Source organism: Varroa jacobsoni, unplaced genomic scaffold (genome assembly GCF_002532875.2).
Source record: "Varroa jacobsoni isolate VJ856 unplaced genomic scaffold, vjacob_1.0 scaffold_1468, whole genome shotgun sequence".
NCBI classification, from domain to species: Eukaryota; Metazoa; Arthropoda; class Arachnida; order Mesostigmata; family Varroidae; genus Varroa; species Varroa jacobsoni.
Window position 1 is genome coordinate 722,967 of NW_019214370.1, and position 20,266 is coordinate 743,232.

A 20,266-nucleotide genomic window follows, 5' to 3' on the forward strand; every position below is an offset into this window, starting at 1 on the left:
CTTTCATTTGATAGACTAATCGAGGAGTTCAAATGGGTAGCTTATTTTTGTCCTAATGACTGCCCTCGGTGTATTCTCATACGCTACCTCTATACTGTCAAATGAATAGCAATTTTAGTGTCTTAGTGTGGCACGCTAATATCTTACTACTATTATTTTCTGTGCTTTACATTGCAGAGAGTGTTTAGTTGCAGCGGCAGTCTAGTCCTTCTACAGGAACTGATTACCACTGGATAGAGATTGTAAGGAAATTGCCAGGAAGGTACATACATTACTACCACGATAGCTATTCGATACTAAGATAAGAACGGTCGCTATTTGTAGGGCCCGCTGGCGCTTCGTGGTCTTTCGTATAAACGACGGCGAAAGTTCTGCAGGTTCTATCAGACAGTTTACAATACACTATTGTTGAGTTTACGAATGCTTTCGTTACCTGGATTAGTCTACAACGGACTATCGCACCGATCCTCGTTAACACAATATACTTCGTTGAAACGCACGCCTACGGCCAAGTTTCGCCGTATCGAGAAAACTTCGATGTGTTAATTCCAACAAGGTTACTGCTACGGTAAAAGCTCGTGCATGCGTAGTGCAGTAAACAAAGGTAGGTTTCATAGTAAGAAACAATCAATACTAGACCTGTGTTGCATGTTTGTTGAAAAATCCTCCATAGCGGACGGCAAGCTTTTACTTCATCCAATAATCTAATCGCAGGTAAGTCTGTTTTGAGTTCTCAAATGGCATCTTATTTTGGTCTACCTCGAACCAGAGTGACAGACATCATAGCTACGTCAATTCAAATATCGCTAAAAGCCCTATCTTATCAAAACATTCATATTCCCTCACATTATTACTAGTTATTTTAGTGTTAAAGAAAAATATAGTATCTATAGGGTTCAGTGATCTAAGACGTTTCAAGCTAGCCGAATATGTATACTATTTTATCTTATGAGTGAATACGGACATTGGATTAGGAGCGGTGCTTGCCGTATCAAAGTACTACTTATACGAGCCCTCTAGTATAAGGCGAACGATATCAATGTCCCTAGCCGATAAGATCGGATTATATCGACCACCCGCCTGTGTTGAACGAGCAGTTGAAGCCTGTGGCGACTGTGGTAATTAAGCCACTCAAAAATCATTATGTAATAGTAAATGAAAAATGTTTTTCTCGACACGCGAAGATGGCGACCGTCCACCACTACTGAAGTTCAATAGAACGTTTTGCATTCTACGTTCCGCCAGCATTGCTCCAATGACCCAGTGCGCTGCCAGCCGCTATTATGCTGTATACGAAATTTAAGCCACAGATCTAGCTACAGTAAAAACGAGAACAGGTACGAACTTTACACAGACACCACAACGATAGAGGAGCTTACCAAAATACAAACTATTGTCAAACATTCCTTTAGTTGTTCGTGGAGGCGTGGCAGCATCGTGACAGACGAAGCAGACGCTAAGTTCTATCATAACTCACTTGAATAACTAAATAATAATAAAACTTAAATCGATTAGAGACAAACCGGGAAGAAATTGAGGTGGTAAACTTGTTGAGGCTGGAATCCCTGATCACACTAGGGCCACAAGTCAGAGCAGGAAGCCAATATATATATCTGATTTACCTTACCGAGCAGATTATCATTTTTCACACGTGAACGCATTCTCTAGTAGCAACTGTTTACCCACCCATAATAAAATTGATCATCTTCATGCATTTAATATAGAGAACCTATATATAGAAGCCACTATTTTGAAAGCAACAGTATCTATAGAGAATGCGTAGAGCACTGCTTTGTTTTGATTACATATTAATGAATATTTCACTGAAATTATATATTTATAATAGCGTGCCTTTTTTTCTGTTGGAAGGAACAATAATTGTGCTTTCTGAACGCATGCCGTGTAAATATGTTTGTACAAGCTGAGCCGTCGACTTGACGTCCAGTTGCTATCCACCGTAGAATTCTTTCGGCGCTGTCTCGAAAAGTATCTTTCCGGACAGTTTTCGTCATTGGACAGATTAGGATCGAAGGCCCTGATGTCAGCTAATTTTCTACGTGTGTTTACACCTCGAAACTCGGTTAAATAATTGCTATGTACGTTCTATGTAGTCTCAGATTTTTAAAAAAGCAGTATAAGACCAACGACATACCTGACGAAAATCGGCCTTGTGTTCAAATTTATAGAAACTGTCCAGGATGTCTCATTGATTAGATAAAAGATATTAAGCTCTCCCGATAGGGGCGTTTGTTTCAGTCATTATATAGCAATGTCATTCCATAAGCGTGCACGGCTATTTCTATTAGAGTAAAGCCAAAATCAGCATAAACAAAAACATATTGTTAACCATGCTCGGCCTAATTTTTCCATGTGAAACTGTATAAGCGCATTGCATTTATCGTTTTTATTAAATTTTAGCGTGGTGCCTACGCTCAAACGTTGTCGTTGATGGAGTACATCATTTCATCTTTGCAATAAGGTGAATCGTAGCTGCTGATATACGGATACGCTTGGTGTGTTTTTACCAAACTTACTATTACCACTTCTACTGTAGGTGCTTATTACTATAAAATTATTACTGGGTGCGTCTATTTTTACGCTGCTATCGCACTCGCTATCTGATGACTATTATTCAGATGCAAAATTACCGTTGGATAGATCCTGTGTGTGCGGACGACGTACATTCAACGATCTTCGTTAAATAAGAACGCCTATTATAGTCGGCCTTTACTACCTGCGACTACATCTTAAATCTCCAGAAAATTTTATCATATCTCTTTGGTCAGTTTAATGTTTCGTCTCAGTCGCGCATCATTCCCAGTACATCTCAACAAGCTACACGAAACAGAGACTAGTTCATGCGTTTCCGTAACGCTCCCCCTTGGCGTCACTAGTATCCGCCTGCCGGCTACTGAAGCAATCAGTACGAATGTATTACCACCGCTAGTAATAGCTGGGCTGATGAAGGCTTCGAAAATCGCCTGTTTCCGTTTCGATGTCGACCCCGAAGTATAGCGCTAACCAAATAGTTGCCTTCACCTGAGACGAGGTATGGCAGCTCTGTGTTCTGATTTAACTATCACTTCAACGTATGGCATACGCTTACCGTCAAAGATTACCGTGCGTTTAAACTGTCAGTGCTCCCCTCTGCGTCTCACTGATCTACGTATTTCATTGTATTGACTATCGCATCAGCAAGCTCTTGCCGGTTCCGCCGCTCGAGCGCCGATGCCAAGATTAATTTCGAATAGTACAGGCGCGTTGATGCTGGGTCGGTCACCGCTAGACGATAGGTGCCTATTGCCGATTATCCCTGCCCAGTCATTTGCGACAGGTACTACGATTATAGTTGTTGCCGCCGCCGCCGCCGCCGCCGCCGCTGTTGTTGATGCTACTGTGACTTTAGTCGGCCGCCAACCAGGAGCGACAGCGCAGTGGCCAAAGCAGAACAGAAGCGTCACCCACTGACTTATTGACTGACCACGAAACACCACGACCGTCGCAACAACTACAGCAGTGTGAGCCGCCGTGACTAAAGCGGTGTCTCGATATCAGCAGAAGCAGCTGCAGGAGCCTTCGTCGATGCGTGGTACGGAGGAGAGCAAAAAAGCGTAACTGATGGGAGAAAAGAGTGGTCCGTTGTCAGCCTGATTGAGTCAGCTTTGCTGCGAGCGCGTTTTCGCCATCTATTGCTCTCTCTCACGCTCTGCATGTAGATATATGCATGCTTTATATCGTTTTGCCTGCACTATATGCAGACGGAGCGGATAGAAATAGCGGAACACGAACGCAGCCATGCGCCGGTCGTATAGCCTCTGCACAACAACAAACGGAGGGATAGAGGCGCTCGTAGGCCTTTCGCTAGGACACAATTCAATAGACATTGGCTTCGGAACAGATCGAGGAACGGCCGATGACTGAACGAAATGAAAGTACAGCTAGAGCATTAAATTGGACTTGTAGAAGTACCGCGAGCTGCAGCAGAGCCGGACACAAAAGCCGTAAAAGAGAAAGGAAAAGGCTTCCCTGGCTTAGGGGATCAACAAAAGGTAGTAAAACGCAAGCCATCAATCATCAGTGCTGCGTACTCTCTCTCTCTCTCTCTCTCTCTCTCTCTCTCTCTGACTCACTCTCACTCTCTAATATCCTCATTGCTAACATACCTACGCCCATTATCACAGCGGTTCATACTCTGTGTTAACCAGTACACTCGCTCTTACGAAAACGATCACTAAAGTTAATGACAATCAAATAACGTCAATGCAGGTGCGAGCTAAAGTCAGTACCGCGAACAAGAGGCTGCCTTTAGGGCTGAATGGCGACGGCAGTAACAGCCGCAGCTGCTACTGTCGTAGTAGGAGAGGTCAACAAATTGGCAAGCGACGCTACGTGGAGTGGGGCTGCCGCATCATTTTGGAGATCATCGTTAAGTTTACTGTACTGGTTTGAGGCGTCAACGAAGGACCCACAGTCACCGTTGCTGATCCGTGGTCAGTCGCTAGGGCCGCCGCTCAAGGCGGACAGAGGAAGCAGTCTAAGACTGAGTATGAGCTTGTAGGACAGCAGAGCGCAGGGCAGGGAGCATATAAAGGAGGCCGTTTGCAGGAATGTTATAGTGCAGGCTGCCATTGGAGACGCCTATGAAGGTGAGGGGGGCCGACAGTCGTCGAGGGCAAAACGGCTATAGCAATTCTTGTACAACAGGCAGAGGACGTAATAACGTCGATAGCTGCGATAACCGAAATAGCGACGATGCGCATGGTTTTGACGATTCTTCCGACACCGGATTTCCCAAAGACGAAAGAAGAGGACCGTTCGATGAAAATTCTACTATGAAAAGCAAAGGCAACAGCGCCGGCAGGAGGGAAAATACGATAGAAGGAATCCACCCGAACGGCGTTTAACAGGGGGACGCTCTGAAGGCCTGGAGGAAAACGTCATCGCGAGAAAAATATCGAGGTCGCGTCAAATTGTTTCGTGCATCAGCAAATGACTGTGCGTATTCGTATGTGTATATGTGCGCGTATCATCAGTCGACGAACGAGTTCTACGTACGGATCGATAGATAAGTGTTACTGCACAATTGTCAACGAGAATCGTCAAAACGATAGCTCTTGATAATACATATCAGGTGCAAAGAGACAAAGAACTTGGCTTGGTGCATATTGAGTATAGGTTTGTGTGTGTACCACAGCGAAATCTTCGATCCAGAAATTTTTGTTGAGTTTGCCGGAAAAGCTGAGTGCTAACTTTGAAGAAAATCCCACACAGTATATATTGCGTCATAAATAACACCGCACTAACCGCGAGTTTGACGAGAATCTTGCAGAATAAATAACTCTAACTAGCATTGATCAGCCTCTATCAAGAAAGAGCCCCTTTGGGGTGGAAGTTTTTATACAGTGAGGATATAATTAAATGATCAAAAACGATTATATGGGTCATATTGTTGACACGGAGAACTGTACATTGAAATCAGTTCAGGTCTTTTTGAACACTTTAGCTATCTGATAGGGTTTAAAGAGTAAGCCTAAAGTGTATATGTTATGGTAGGCGCTACTTCTTTGAAGAACAGAACTTGTGCCTGCTTTGATGAAACGTAAGAACGTTCTTCCAGCAGGCAGCTCTAGCCGATAAGTTGCTGTGTAGTCGGGGCGACTGTTCGCAGAAAAAAAAGGACTAACTAAAACTAACGTACCGAACGACACAGGTACTATTGTAGTGATGTCGACGATTCGATTAAGCGCACAGTATTTAGCATAAAATCAGAGGCATAAAATACGTAATTAAATTTTTTACACAAATTCTGGACAAATTTAAAAATAAAGCATTTCCTACCGATGTATCTGTCCGTTGAAAAATAACTTAACGTCGTTGTGCCATAATGGTCGTTAGTTCCCAGCTTTCCAAATTAGTAACGTATCGTCGGCCTTATCTGCACAGCATCTAACGTGATGTTACTTATACAATAAGAGATAGCCCAAAAATAACCTAAAAACCAGCAACCGGCCCCGTCCACATGTTAAGACAGACCTTGCAGCTTTTCAGGCGGATGATCCGTTGATAAACGAAGCGAAAAAATTGCTGTCTTCGGTTATTGTGTGGATTAATAATTATATAAAAACGTGTTTTTTTTTTCAGAAAACACAGAAAATCATCATCCGCGATCTGCTTTGACAATGTCGCCTGCTCTAGCGCGCTCCAATGGAGTACTCGAAATTTCACATATGGTACTTACAGCGGTATTATGGGTGAGTAATAGTCCAATTCTTTATTGATATTTAATTTTAATCAGGCATTTCAAAGGCAAACTTTTTCCAAAAAAGTGATAACCAACATACCTAAATGCTTCATTGTAACACAAGCTTTCGAGAGGGTGATTATGCTGCCATAGTCCTTTGTCAAGCCAAGCCATAATAATATAATCATTTAAATAGCTATGGTTTAAACCCACAAATACTCTACAACTTGAACCACTGAGACGCTTTTTCGTACGTTCCGCGGTAGCTAAAAAGCGTTACGGAAGCTAATAGGAATTATCGCATGAAACAGTCGCAATACGTTTAGAAAAATGACGAGCTCAATGCAAAGCCGTTTTCCCTTTGAGTAGTAATAGTATACTAAATACGGTGTGGAGAAGTTTTCAAAATTTCATAATGTCTGTACATGAGCAGATACAGACGCGATACTTACGAGGTAAATTTTGGCCAATATAATTGTAGACAATTTCGAAATCTGCCCCACGTAACTAAATGATCGCTTTTAGCATAATTAGAAACAGCTAGAAGGAAGGAAGTGCTGAAGCGAAGTACAAAGGGTACAACCAGCCACGAAAAAACGCTTTTAATTTTCATAATATTTTTTTTAAACAGATTGCGATATAATTATGTGGTTGCTTAACCCTCTGTATTTGATAGCTAATGTAGGTCTAATGGAAGTGCTGAGTAAGACCTTACTTTGAGATGTAGACGGGCAGTCAAACGCTCTGATTTACGTTAAATGCTGTCATGGAGATCAGATCCGTGCCGCGCTGTTCTAGGAAGAACACGCCTCTATTTGGCAGTGAACGTTGTCTGGAATGACTCACGTGGAAAAAATCTTCTAATTCGCATTCTACACGGTATACGATAACAGAAATGTCTCTTAACGCTCAAGACAAGATTACATACAGAGAATTAAATTGCGAATTATTATACGGTGTCATTGCTCATACTTAAAAGGTTCTGTTATGAATCGTATGCGTTATGTACATTTAAAGCAAAACCCTCTGCCAGTTATTTAATTTCCTTCGATAAGCGGCAGGATTTCAACGATGCTTCCGTCTGCGCCTGTGTGTGCGGTACAATTTAGGTATCGCATAGGAAAATAGCCGGTCCTTGCAGGTCACCAATTCGGCAAGCGTTTCACAAGATACGGTGCAACACTGCGGAAAACCATGGAGATATGAACGAAATTCCACTCATGAAACGAACTATTCCTGATGTTAATTCTGTCATTGATAGCGGTAGTCATAGTATAGTCGTTTAAAGCAAATCTACCTCTCTATATCCGAAAATGGCAAATTTTTCAGTTCCTTGAGTGTCAGTCAGCGGGTAGCAGTGAAATCAGGTTTTTGTTCGGTTGCGTGCTGTCATGACTCAAACGAGCACATTCGCTTTCAGTCAGTCGGATTGGCAGCTGTTATTATGGGGTCGTTGCTACTCACGGACTCGCGCATGAGTGGCCTTCAAACTCTGCGGCACTTCGGACCTCTCCAAAGCGCATCGATCCTCGTCGTAGTGATTGGTGTTCTTGTTATCGTTTTGGGAATTATCGGCTGCCTCGGTGTGAACGCCCGCAGCCGACCTCTGCTGTTAATTGTAAGCATCTTTATTTTATTACGGCTTACGAGTACTGTACAAATACACTGATACTACAAACGCTTCATGAGATAGATCCGTTTTACATAAACTGTTAAACTAAAAAGTCTAAGTTTGTCAGATAGGCTTTTCAAGTTCTTATATTCACCGTTATTATGATCATTGGCTGTCGCTATTGATAAATCAACTGTGTACGATAGCCGCGTGCTTTTAACGTGCAAATACGCATAGGCTTAATGCTCATTCAGTTATATACCGCGATTTTTGCGTCTAGTCTTGACCTACCCACACAGCGTGTATTTTGCAGTACGCTAACATACATCCTTGCTATTTTTTCCAATGTAACTTATCGATAATTGCTCGATAAGGACCCACTTTAATTGATCAAATTTCGTTTAAATACTGGACCGTTCGACAAATTAAACCAATGAGTAATCTGGGAACATGGATGACCTTTCGGCTATTTTGAAGCCAACCGTATACAATATCACCGACAATTGCATGGCAAAATTATACGAATTTTTTTTCGAAGACCAAACAACGTATGTTTTTGCTGTGCGGAGCTTAAAAAGAAGATCGCATATTCCGACACAATTTGACACTATTTCACATTCTCTTACCCATTGTCAGGGTAGTTGTTCGATCTTCTGATCTTCATTCGAGTCAATGATGAAAAATCGTATTGTTTTTTTACAACCGTTTTGACCAATATTCGCATATCTGTTGTCCTCACCGCTGTGTTTTCTAGACAAGGCAAGGCAAGCCTGCACGCGCAAAAATCATTCCCAAGTCAGTCTTGAGACGGTCCATTCCCACCGATGTAAATTCATAAAATTATGAGGTTTAAAAGACAGTTCGTAATCCGGTTGACTGTCGAGTACAAATAGACGAGAAAGGACAAATAGGAGGGCTGTTATCGAATAGAAAATTGTTATTTTCAATCATAATCGACCAATAAGCAGACTAACATGTATTATTTGAAAAAAAATTTATCTTCATTCTAGTTCTCTTTCTTCCTCGTATGCCACATGATCCTCGAGATTGCCTGCTGCATTCTAACCTGGTATTACAAGCGGGGCACTACGGTATGTATAAGCTATCAATTTTTACTACAATAGATTATGTTGCATAATATACAAACGCATTTACATTATGAAATTGTTGCCCTACGAATTATATCAAAAAGTTTTGTCTTTTTCTAATTAGCTTCCATAGCTTGGGTAGCATGGCTATTTCGTATCGGCACTAGCTGATACATCCGGTTAACTAAAGTGTGGTAAATAATTTGATTTTTATATATATATATATATATATATATATATATATATTGTCGGGGAAGTATTGACGGTTTTTTGTTAGCTAGATGACCGTAAAATTACATATCTCAAGTAACATGGGGTCGCCGTTAATATCATTTGGAAGCTAAGATTTGACACTAGTTAATGTGCTAGAACGATTGGAACGCCTCTATTCGTCTTAAAAGTAAGTACAACGTCTGAAAAAATGAGCTATGCTTTACAGGTTGATTACGATAAGAGCACACGTGCTGTCCAAGCCTATAAAGAATTACCCATTTATGGCCAAAACGTGTTATTGAAAGCAACGACCCAAAGACGGTTCTCTCGCTTTCGTTCGGTGTGAAAGATGCTCTTCGTAGTGGTCGATCAATTACGAAAAAACATTGTTGAAATTATTGCGAAAGTTCGCAATACCGACACATGAGTAGCCATGATATCGTCAAGGAGGTAAGCATCGGCCACAAGACGGTTTCAAACCACTTGAAGAAAGCTGGCTACGAAAAAAGCTCAATGTTTGAGTGCCACACGAATCGACGGGCACGAATTTACTCGATCGCGTTTCCATGTATGAAAATCTACAAAAAGGCAAAGAAATCAAATGATTTTTAAAACGATTAAGCACGGGTAATAGAAAGTGACCCATGACCAGTGGAAAAGTCCGGGCTGGCGTCAGATTTAGAAAAAAATTGTGTATTAAGAGCTGCTGTCTGCTAACAAAACAATCGACTCGTTTTGCTACTGCCAACAACATATAAACCATTGACAACGTCGTTTCCTTCTATGAAAAAGTCATTTTAGTTAACCACCCAACGAAAAAGTTAGGAGAACTTGAATGGGGAAGTTTAATGCATTAGTCTTATAGTCTGGATCTTGCACCATCAGACCACTATCATCTGTGTCGGTCCCTGCAAAGGCCCTTTAATGGTGTTCATTTAGCGTCAACGGAGGGATTCAAAAATCACTTTATTTACCTGTTACCAGAGAAATGGTAAAGGGACGTCGATCAAAGTGGAGGGTAATAATATAATTTAGAAATATATAAAAAACATGTTAACCTTAAACCTTTTTGATCACCCTATTTATGTAGCTTCTACGTGATTCGTAGTGATTGTGAGTATTGGTAATGAATGCAGATGCATTTAAATAAAAGGCGGTCAAGGCCAATAGAGCTCAACGTTAACGAATATAAATACCAATTGTAAATAGACAGCAAATTGTAAATTGATGAACAGACATATATTGATAGCCTGATCGTGACGTCAAGAACACATTCAGAATGCCAGTTCGCAGCAGGACTTGCCAATGCTTGAGAAACTTCACCTATCGTCTTTCATGACCTGTGCGTATGAGATAGTTATATGTGCCCCTTAAAAGATTAACACGTCATTAGGAACCAAATAACTTGACGCATTGCTATTTCCGTCGTCGATTCTGTCAGAAAGCATACGCTTCCGAATATACACTCTTATGGGGATTGTTGCTTTTATAGTACTGCTGTCGAGATAGGCGTCGACACGTTTCCGGAGTGCGTAAACCTGTGTGGCAACAATCGAAGTGCTACAGCTAAGTAACGCCCGGTATAATCGTCTGGTTTAGCATTTTGTGCAGGCGGCCTTTTTAGGCCACGAAATACAACCTAACCAGTGCGGTCCCCATTTTCCTTGCGGAGGATTTAACCTTGTTCATTATATCTGTAATTTCGATAGACCTGTTAGCTTTTCAACACAGTTATCAAACCATCTAATCACCACGGTGTAATGGTTGCGGATAACACTAATGATAATAGTAAAAATAAAGTACAAATAATTAAGTTCGTTATCGTTCTTATTACAGAGGTGATCCCACCTGTAGGGAACTGGAGGGATGTTACATTCAAATATGAACATACATTGTAGTGTCAATGAAATGTATGATCGCATCTAGTAGAAAGATTCTTCTTCTGTCCGACGATTTCTTTGAGAATAACTTTAGATCTTCTTACTCCCATGGAATCCACAATTCCCAATATGGAGCGTTTTATATTTGTTCACCACGATATCATTAATAACGTTATTTTAGAGTTCGAAGAAGAAAACGATCTTACCATGATCGCAGTACGGTCTAGTTGAAAGGAATTGATGCTAACAGACCGCTTAAAATCTCTCTCTCTGTTCAGATTGATTAATTAAGAATATTTGGAAGCGTTCTATTCTAAAACTACCCTGTCCTGAAAATCAGTTCCTAGTCCATCTATTTTCATACTAAAAATTTCCGAAAAATTCAGCTTCCAAAAGCCACACGTGTTTTTCCATTGCAGAAATTAATTTACATATATTTCCTTATATATAATATATACATATACATATATATAGTATCGTGATCACGCTTATGGATTTTGTTTCTCGTACACGTTTGCCAGCTGGAGAAAAGACTACAGAGTCTGATCGACCGCGTGATTCAGCAGTATGGAGATGGCAGGATTGAATACATATCAGGCGACGAAGACTGGAGTTTCAACAGGAATGAGCTAAGCTTTGTCGAGTATACGGTTTGTATCTATTGTCATTTTCACGAATCCAAGCAGAGCATAACTTTAATGATTTGAAAAGAGGTTCATTCAAGTGTTTTTACTGGTGATTTTCGAAGGTGATTTCGGCAGAAGAACAAGTTACTTCCCATAAGCTGGAATCTTGATTGGCATATGGAGTACTTATGCACTACATTAAAGCTAGCACAGTCACAAATTTTGGGAACTACCATTTCCGTCCTCACAATACAGAGACGAACGAAACCGTGAACTGCTCTTTTGATGAGAGCTTATTCTATCGCGGTTTTTGTAACCTGCACATGGTGCAACAAAAGATCGATACAAGGCAGTTATCAGCGTATATCTGCACAGATGTACGCACGGACCGGCCTGCTCTTTCAGTAAATAAATACTGCTAGATAGGCTTTTTCTAGTTTACCCACTTATGCCCTTCAATGGCTACACACAATCAACGTGCGCCGTGTGACATATGCTACGTCGCTCAGACGTTCTCTAGTAAATTCTACAACTCAGTATACTAGTACATTTTTGCGTGTACGTTCCAGTTGACTCCGTCTCATTTAGTGTTCCTATACCTGATGATATAATTCAGTCCTAATTGTTAAGTGATACTATTTCCAACAATATGTTTCTTGGAAGGCTGTGAAATAGCCAACTTATCCAATGAGGACGTACCTATCCCAAAACGGAATAATGTTCGGGCAAATTAAGTAAATGCAAACTAATGCTTTTGAAAATTTTGTGTTATATTCTATTATATATTTGATATATCTTACATAGTTAGGGTTTTATATTGCCTAACTTGTTTAGATGAGTGGCATTGATCTAATTCTAGTTACGATGACGTGATGCATCGGTGGAGAAAAGGTTATCCATTTACCTTAACATCAACTACAGGAGATCTGCGTAAAACCAGTTATTTTATTTATTTTTTTTCTATTATCAAAACTATCGTAAGAATTGATTCGATATTATTTGCAAAAATAGATGTCTTTCGAACAAAACTAAGAAAATTCAACTCATTCGTGAGTGCGCCATGCTGAGCGAACTGACCGGCTCCTCTTCCCTAAATTGCCAAATCTTACTCTGTAACACTTTAGGTACTTGTTTCACACTTACAATACACAACAGAGCTAATTTCAAGTTGCGCTTACTATTTCCATTAAGATCGTCGAGAAAGAAGTTTGGTCGTGGTACCACGATAAACATCCATTGATAGACCACAGCTTTCATACTATCTAACTATACCGAGAAAGTGCCTGATCTGGTTTATAGAACTAAGCTATTTCTCATAATTGCGTTCATTCCTCCAACCAGTACTCTATTTGTCTTCCGTTCTGTAAAAATTCTCGCAGCAACTGATCGATGGATCGATAAGGGTGTGACAAGTAACAGATAGCCATATCTGTAATCTTTTTTTTTGTTTTTTTTTCTATGTCCTTTTTAATGCTTTCTGTGCGTTCTGCAGCAAGCGTAAAGTGTTACTTCCACCCATATTTTTAGCGTTGTACACATGGTTATTAAGCTTTTTGCAATTTGTGGTCGTTCCGTTGACCTGTGGCTGTTGCATGCATGTGAACATATGTCTATTTCATATTCTTATTACCTAGGCACAAAAGTTATTTTTTCCTCGTATGTATTTCCAGTGGCAATTATGATGATGATGATATTCTCTTAACATATACTAAGTGTTTATTATATCGTTAACCAACTTTGGAAGTATGGGGCTAATAAAGCGTCTATTTGATTACACGCAGCACTTGCTCTAAAAGCCTTGGTAATTCAATCGTTATTTTCAGTGGCAGAATGGCTTGTTTTTTTTTTGTGATCTGAAGGCTTTTTCGCTCGGTCATACATTAAGCTAGTAGCTATTGGCACTTCTAAAAATGATATTTCAGCGTTTTCCACTCGTACAGTCATTAACTAGCTTCTATTACGTTTCGCAGGACGCCGATGAAGACACGTAGACGTTAAAAAGAAATATCCGTTTGATTGCAGTATGACTCTTCTTCCGTGATTCTGTCTGGCTAAAATTGCCGAGTAAATAGTATATAGATGAACATTTCTGTCTTACGGTGGATAAACATCTATTATGATAGATCAGTTCGGTAAAAAGTACTTAGAATAATTCCGAACAGCGCAGCATTGACGAAGTCCGTGTTATGCTTGTAACGCTTAGTAACAAAACAACGCTCGGCTAACAGCAATTGTCTATCGAACGTAGACGATACAACAACGGTAGTGGTAACAGCGGCCAACTAGTCTGAGTATCGCATATTTTTTTCTATTCGTTTTTCTTTCGGTTTGTTTTTCTGCTACGAATAATATAATATAGTGTAGAATACGATTCGACACGCGCTCCATCACGGTGGAATACGTTAACGCAAACGACAGCATCATCATCGGCGGCCAACTGCTGACACTGTCTATCAGCTGATAGCAAACTATTGTTACTATGCGTTGTAAATAATCAATGGCTGAATGTCTAGATGCTTTTAATAGAAAAATGTACAATTATAAACACGCTAACGAACGAACATAGACATACATTGGCCATCTGTCGATGGAGAAGTCCTCATTTAAAGTGAATCGACTTAGCCCATTTTCCGGATACGGTACTTTTCGTGAGTCATGACACCCTAAACGACTAGCAAGAAAACAAATCCAACGAACAACAAAGCCTATGATCGCAATTTATATGATTAGCATCATTTGGTTTGAAAACGCTTTCCAAAGGGCTAGCCAGCTAAATAATTAGCGTTATTATAACCCTGTACCTAATGTACACACGTCCTGATGACAAGCTTTTTCCAAGCATGAAATTTTTAAATTTATTTGAAATAACATATTTCATCTTTTCTACTCTAGTAATTATGATAATAATATAAATAATATTATCTTTAATTTTAATTATTTTGTTCCATAAAAATACCAGTGCGAATAATGATTCTATAAATAATTTATTTAATTTTAATTTAATAAATCTGGTAAAATGTTTACTTTCTATCTTGTTATGTGTAGTTGCAATGCTGTGGATCCACAAGGGGCGTGGACGACTACATCAGCCGAAAGATTTCTATACCTCAAAGTTGTTACAATCGAAACTACATCAATTACGATTATGACGAAAGTTATAACCAAGGAATGTACAATGACGTCGTAAGTTGAACAAAATATTTTCCAATTCAGCGGTAGGGCTCTTTCTTTCTCTATATATAATAATATGTATGCAGCAATAAAAGTTTAGTCGTTATAATGATAATAAAGAAGATAAAAAAAACTATATAAAAATTAACCTAAAAGAAAATGCACACACTTGGTGGAGAGCGCTGTCAATAGACTTATACTACGAATAGCCTTAGAGATACACGCCACAGCCGGGGCACACGAAACGTCAATAACGAAATAAATGACCCAACGAAAATGTTTGCTTTTTGTGACATCGCAGAGTTGCGTGAAGACCCTTCAGGATTTCCTGTACAGACACGGGTTAGCTCTTGGCCTATTATGCGTCCTTGCTCTTGTGCTTGAGGTAAGCGAAACGAATACATACAAAACATGGCATCACTATTTCAACCCAGTACCTTCACATAGGAATACCTTTAGAGTACTTACTAAGAAGAGAAAATCAATAGATAATTTCATACTTCACCTAAATGCGTCAGCGGCCAATCAGGCTGCGTCCTGAAAATCAAATGGGGAAAGGGAATGATATGTTTTTCGCTACGAAAACTCGTTGGATGCTGCATTATCTATATGCTCCATATAGCCTGTAAACTAAGGAAGTAATTATACGAAAATCTAGCAGAACAATTTAACGAAACATTAGTTTACTTATAATAGTCTCCATGAACTAATTAATTAAGTGTTGTTTTAGAATAGATATTTTTAGTATGTTTTAGAAGTTAAAATTGATTGAAGTTTGGCTGTCAGTTATCATAAAAAAAATTACCAACCACTGGCGTAGTCAGCCACTCTTTGTTTTATATAAGGCATCGCTCAACGTAACGCCTAAATAAATTCATAATAATTTCAATGAACTAATTAAGCAATGCTGTTTTGTAACATTTGACGTCTAATGTTGTATATATATATATATACAACGTTAGACGTCAAAGACTGCTTCGAATCATATCGACTATAAGTTGTTATAAAGTCTCTCATCTGGTACTGGTTTAAATACTTAATCAAATTATTGCCAAGAATCGTGCTAGATATTTCCAGCCATAGGCAACGTTTTTATTTACCGACCTTCGGGATACCTTTACTAACGACATGTCGCGTAATGAATTATGACATGCCTAGCGTATTTTTGTCAAGCCAACATGATCATCACGAATGTATGGTAGTTCTCATAAAACTTTTGTCCCTATTCCAGAAGAGCCGATTTCGCTTAATGCCACAACGTGTTCGTTTTTAGATAATGTATGTTTGTATCTCTATACTGAACAGAAATTTTTCTTGATATTGTATCACAGATAGGTCTGTTAGTCCTGTCGATGGTCCTGGCTGATCGTGCCATGTCTAATACTTCCCCAAAGATGAAGGAAAACAACTCACAACAGAAGCCAACAGGATATGCTTCGGTAACCCAAACATATCAACCATCGCAACCCGATCATCGCGAGCATGTTCCTGTCGAACAGACACAATCAGAATACCTTCAATCGTCAGATCCTTACCAAAAATCGATTTTTTCCGAGGATGTCTAGGTGGAGTTTGGTAAACCCAACTCGATCTGTGTAACTTCGATCCTATAAATCTACCGTGGTCAATTTAGAGGATATGAAGTTGGACTAGAAAGATATTTTCGCTTGTTTTGACTCAGTCAAAATTTATCTATTAAGTAAAATTGTTGTGTCGAGCTATAATAACATATAGGTCATCCCCTTGTCAATGTCTGTCTATCACTATATTGATTCGTAGGATAGCGCCCGACTACTGCCATAATTGCAAACGAACATACATAGCTGGTATTGGAGCATTGAATATGGTTTCTGCGGACAGTTACGCACGCAGGGTGCATGCGTCATGCATAGTAGCATACATAACATAACATAGTAACAAGCGGTGCAAGACAGAAGACGTTGATTTTTGACATATTCATCGTATCTGTATACTCGTGACTCTAGCGCATGGTTCAATACAACTGGAACAACTTGTACCAAGTTCTGTAGACGGCAGATAGTTGCGCCGCTATGTCATAGTTCCATTGGTTGCCATTATAGAGGATGCGCTGTTTGATTCCGGTAACTTACTGATCGGAGTGAACGAAAATATTAAACAGCACTTGCTGAACTTCCGGCGCAAGCCTATTCGATTTTGACAAGTGTCCTTTTTTCGGACAGACTCAAGACCGAAACAATACTACAACGTCATCGTAATAGTAGTTTCTCTTTACGAAATGTCAAAATTAGTTTTTTAATCGAAGTAAGTTACACAAATACATCTACGATGAACAATTCCAATAAGTTCGTGGTGAGGAACTCTCTTTGCCGACCGCCACGTTAAGATAGTGTGAATGTTAGTAAATATGGAAATGAAGCAGATTGTGTATGTGAAATGTCTTTGTATTTGAAAATTTGGTGGAATTTCTTGTTTATCGAAGGTCGCTGAGAGCGTCCAGCTAGTAGGTAGATAATACACACTGAAATCGTATAGTTTACCCTGCTAATGTAAGGTACAAGCGCAGTTTAACTGTATATGCAGAGTCAATTTCCAGACACCATATACATACTTATGGCCCCGTGTGTCGAAACGTGTTGATAGTTATGATAGTGGGCATGTTTATATCTCAGTTCCCATGCAATATACATGGCAACCTGTTAAATCTAACAATTCGCCATGCACAAATATCTCAATAGTAATCTTGTGGGGAGCCCCATCTCATAATATTTATTGTTCTTAATTAGTGCTATTATTACTACAATGGCATATCTTAGTATTCGATCTAAAATCTAATTCGTGAACCTTTATGACAATATATATATATAAAGTACTGTAAAAGTTCACTTGCACAATACCCAAAGGCCTATTATTGGCGTTATCTAGCTTTTTTTTTTCTTTTTTTTGTTATGAGTAGCAAGCGTCTGTACGAGATCTGAATTTTAAGTTTCCGTAAACAATATCTCTTGCAACTATTGCTAGCGTATTCCATATCGTTAGGCGTGACTGATCAAATCGGAAAATGTAGGAGGAACTTACCTCACATGATGTTTACGTGATTGCATTTTTAACAGACGACATCTTTCTCATACATTTATCTGTCGCATATTTATCGCTAAATAAAATAGTCATTGTCTAGCCGGTAATCGGAAAAGTATTTCGTCTTGCTTGTCGTATTTAGCACAGCAAAACGCTGTCAACTAATATGTACTCTATTCCCTTTTTGTCCTGCGTTCGGCAGTATTTTGCAGCCACTCCTTTCATTGTCTGAATTGGTGATCGACAAGACGCACCAGGTTCGCTGTGTAAGGCAGAAATTATATACAAGAGTACGTCTATGTATTCAATGTTCGTAGTGATAGTAGGAATAAACGCAAATTACGTAGTTGAAAGAGAACTGCAGTACCGTGCAGTGGGAGGTCGCAACGTCGCTGACGTCGTGATGCAACGCGAGCATCGCAGAAGTCACTGTCCAACCGTAAAAATGATCTCATCACAGAAATATAAGTTATCACTTGACAACCCTGCATTTTTTTAACGCTAACGTAGTCCCCCACTCGACTATCATTAACACACATTACAGATAAACGGAGTAATAACAATCACACAGATTTCCTGAATTTGTCTCGAATCTAGATGAAAAATGTTCAGCTGTTCTGAGAACGAAACCACTTCAGCCAGTTTTTGTTGAACGTCCGAAACTGTGTTAGTATTGTATCAGACGGCTGATCACTAAACAAGCGCGTCTGTTCAAGCGAAGATTGAAACAGGCCGATGCTCTCCCATACCCAATCACCAGAGGATCTAAAATTATAATGAAGATCGTCAAAAGACAGAAGATGATGAAGCGTTCGTTTTCTGCGGCCACAACCAGGTATAATAAAAAATTAATTTTTTACCAATCACTACCAGTAGAAACACGCGTTTACAGTTAACGAAAGATTTGAATAAAATTAGTAAACACTACTCTGAAACACTCCTCTTTCTATAGATGCGATTAACTATTTATCAGAAATTCTCAGCTCGGCTTTCATTTCTAGACACACATGTTTTCTTTATCAGAAAAACTTGTTTACCAGGATGCCTCCAACTTGTGCAGTACATTATACAATAATGTCTACAGCTAAAAACTTCGATAGCATCAAATAAGATAACAATAGAATACGATTTTTTCTTCCTGCTACCGTTATCGATGATTTTTCCGAAATTACCTTTCCCTGTAAAATATCAGTAATAACAATATGACAGCATGTACTAGTTAACTGTGTCAAATAGGATCCCCATTTGTTCCGAATTACTACTTGCTACTCGCAGGATACGGCACCGTAAAATAAAAAAAAATTGAGACAGCAAAAAGTATGAACTATTATTGGATGTATCAGCGCGACATCGTTTGTATTCGTATATTACTCTTTTAGGTTCTATGTGTGCACATAACTTGGCGATGATATACTTGTTTATAAATCTATATACGTACAAATATGTAATAACAAAAGTGGTAACTCTATTGGTAAACGTTACCGATGCTGCGAAAGGCACTAGCGATAACGGCAGTGCTGTTGTTGCCGACCTATCGCTACTAAAATTCAGATATCGCTTCGTCAATTAAATGTTTGATAAATTTTTGCTCCTTGGCACGCCCTTTGCCGTTATTGCTAAAGCTGCTTATGACTGCCACCATCACACAATCGTATACCACAAGCGACTTCGTCACACGTGGTACTAGCAATGTTATTACGGAGAGTAGGAATTCGCTAAAATAGCGGCATTCGTTTCCAGCATTTGGCTTTAACTGATTACACGATAGCCGCCCGCTGACGGAACAACAACTGTTAGGGCGACCCCAGCTGTATTGACTGGCGACATCGCTAGCCAAGAGCAACTGCTTTCATCACCACCAGCAGCAGCAGCAGCAGCAGCAGCACCAGCACCAGCAGCACCAGCAGCAGCAGTAGCAGCAGCACCAGCAGCAGTAGCAGCAGCATTCAAACAAGAAACAAGCGACGTTCTGGTAACGGTCAGTCTGGTGGCCAGCTGTGATGCAACGGTTGTTGTACCCCCTTCCTCCCGCACCGATCGATTCTCCCTCGAGCTACGTTAACTGCCCTCTCTGCCTCACCCCATCGGTCGGTTCAGTCAGTATTTTCCCAAGTTTCTGCCGCCCCTGATATACACAGACGCTGTATAGATATGATCATCATCATCATCATCGATGCACGCATCACAATCAGGATCATTGGAGCGTTTATCCACTGGGCTATTTTGTAGCGATTATTCATTAAGAAATAATGCGGCGTTCTAGACATCGACATCCCGACATTCTCCGGCCTTAAAAAGGATTTTTACGATTTGACCGATTTCAAACAGCCTCCCTCGTTTGACCATTGCATCAAAACACCGAAGCCCCCGAAGAGGGC

The 20,266-nt window shown here is 39.9% G+C and overlaps 1 protein-coding gene across 11 annotated transcripts; it reads left to right on the forward strand.

The window, feature by feature from the left end:
* The first annotated feature begins 334 nt into the window (after window positions 1–334).
* LOC111270360 (tetraspanin-8) lies at window positions 335–19,149 on the forward strand. 11 transcript variants are annotated; one of them, XM_022850531.2, is made up of 9 exons: window positions 338–604; window positions 1,185–1,337; window positions 6,142–6,251; window positions 7,662–7,859; window positions 8,864–8,944; window positions 11,556–11,684; window positions 14,706–14,843; window positions 15,133–15,216; window positions 16,163–18,003. In XM_022850531.2, the coding sequence occupies exons 3-9, from the start codon at window positions 6,180–6,182 to the stop codon at window positions 16,394–16,396; spliced, it is 936 nt and encodes a 311-aa protein (XP_022706266.1). In that variant the 5' UTR covers window positions 338–604; window positions 1,185–1,337; window positions 6,142–6,179; the 3' UTR covers window positions 16,397–18,003. The 11 variants fall into 11 exon arrangements, with proteins under 11 accessions (XP_022706263.1, XP_022706266.1, XP_022706265.1 ...); XM_022850530.2 differs by having other exon boundaries at window positions 589–714; XM_022850532.2 differs by lacking the exons at window positions 338–604; window positions 1,185–1,337 and adding exons at window positions 3,946–4,049; window positions 4,267–4,646.
* The last annotated feature ends 1,117 nt before the right edge of the window (window positions 19,150–20,266 follow it).

Excerpts from the sequence above, each read along its gene's own strand:
- LOC111270360 (XM_022850527.2), top strand. The coding sequence starts at position 3,914 with ATGACTGAACGAAATGAAAGTACAGCTAGAGCATTAAATTGGACTTGT. Across the intron at positions 6,252-7,661 it reads TACTTACAGCGGTATTATGG|TCAGTCGGATTGGCAGCTGT; the intron begins GTGAGTAATAGT and ends ATTCGCTTTCAG. Across the intron at positions 11,685-14,705 it reads TAAGCTTTGTCGAGTATACG|TTGCAATGCTGTGGATCCAC; the intron begins GTTTGTATCTAT and ends TGTTATGTGTAG.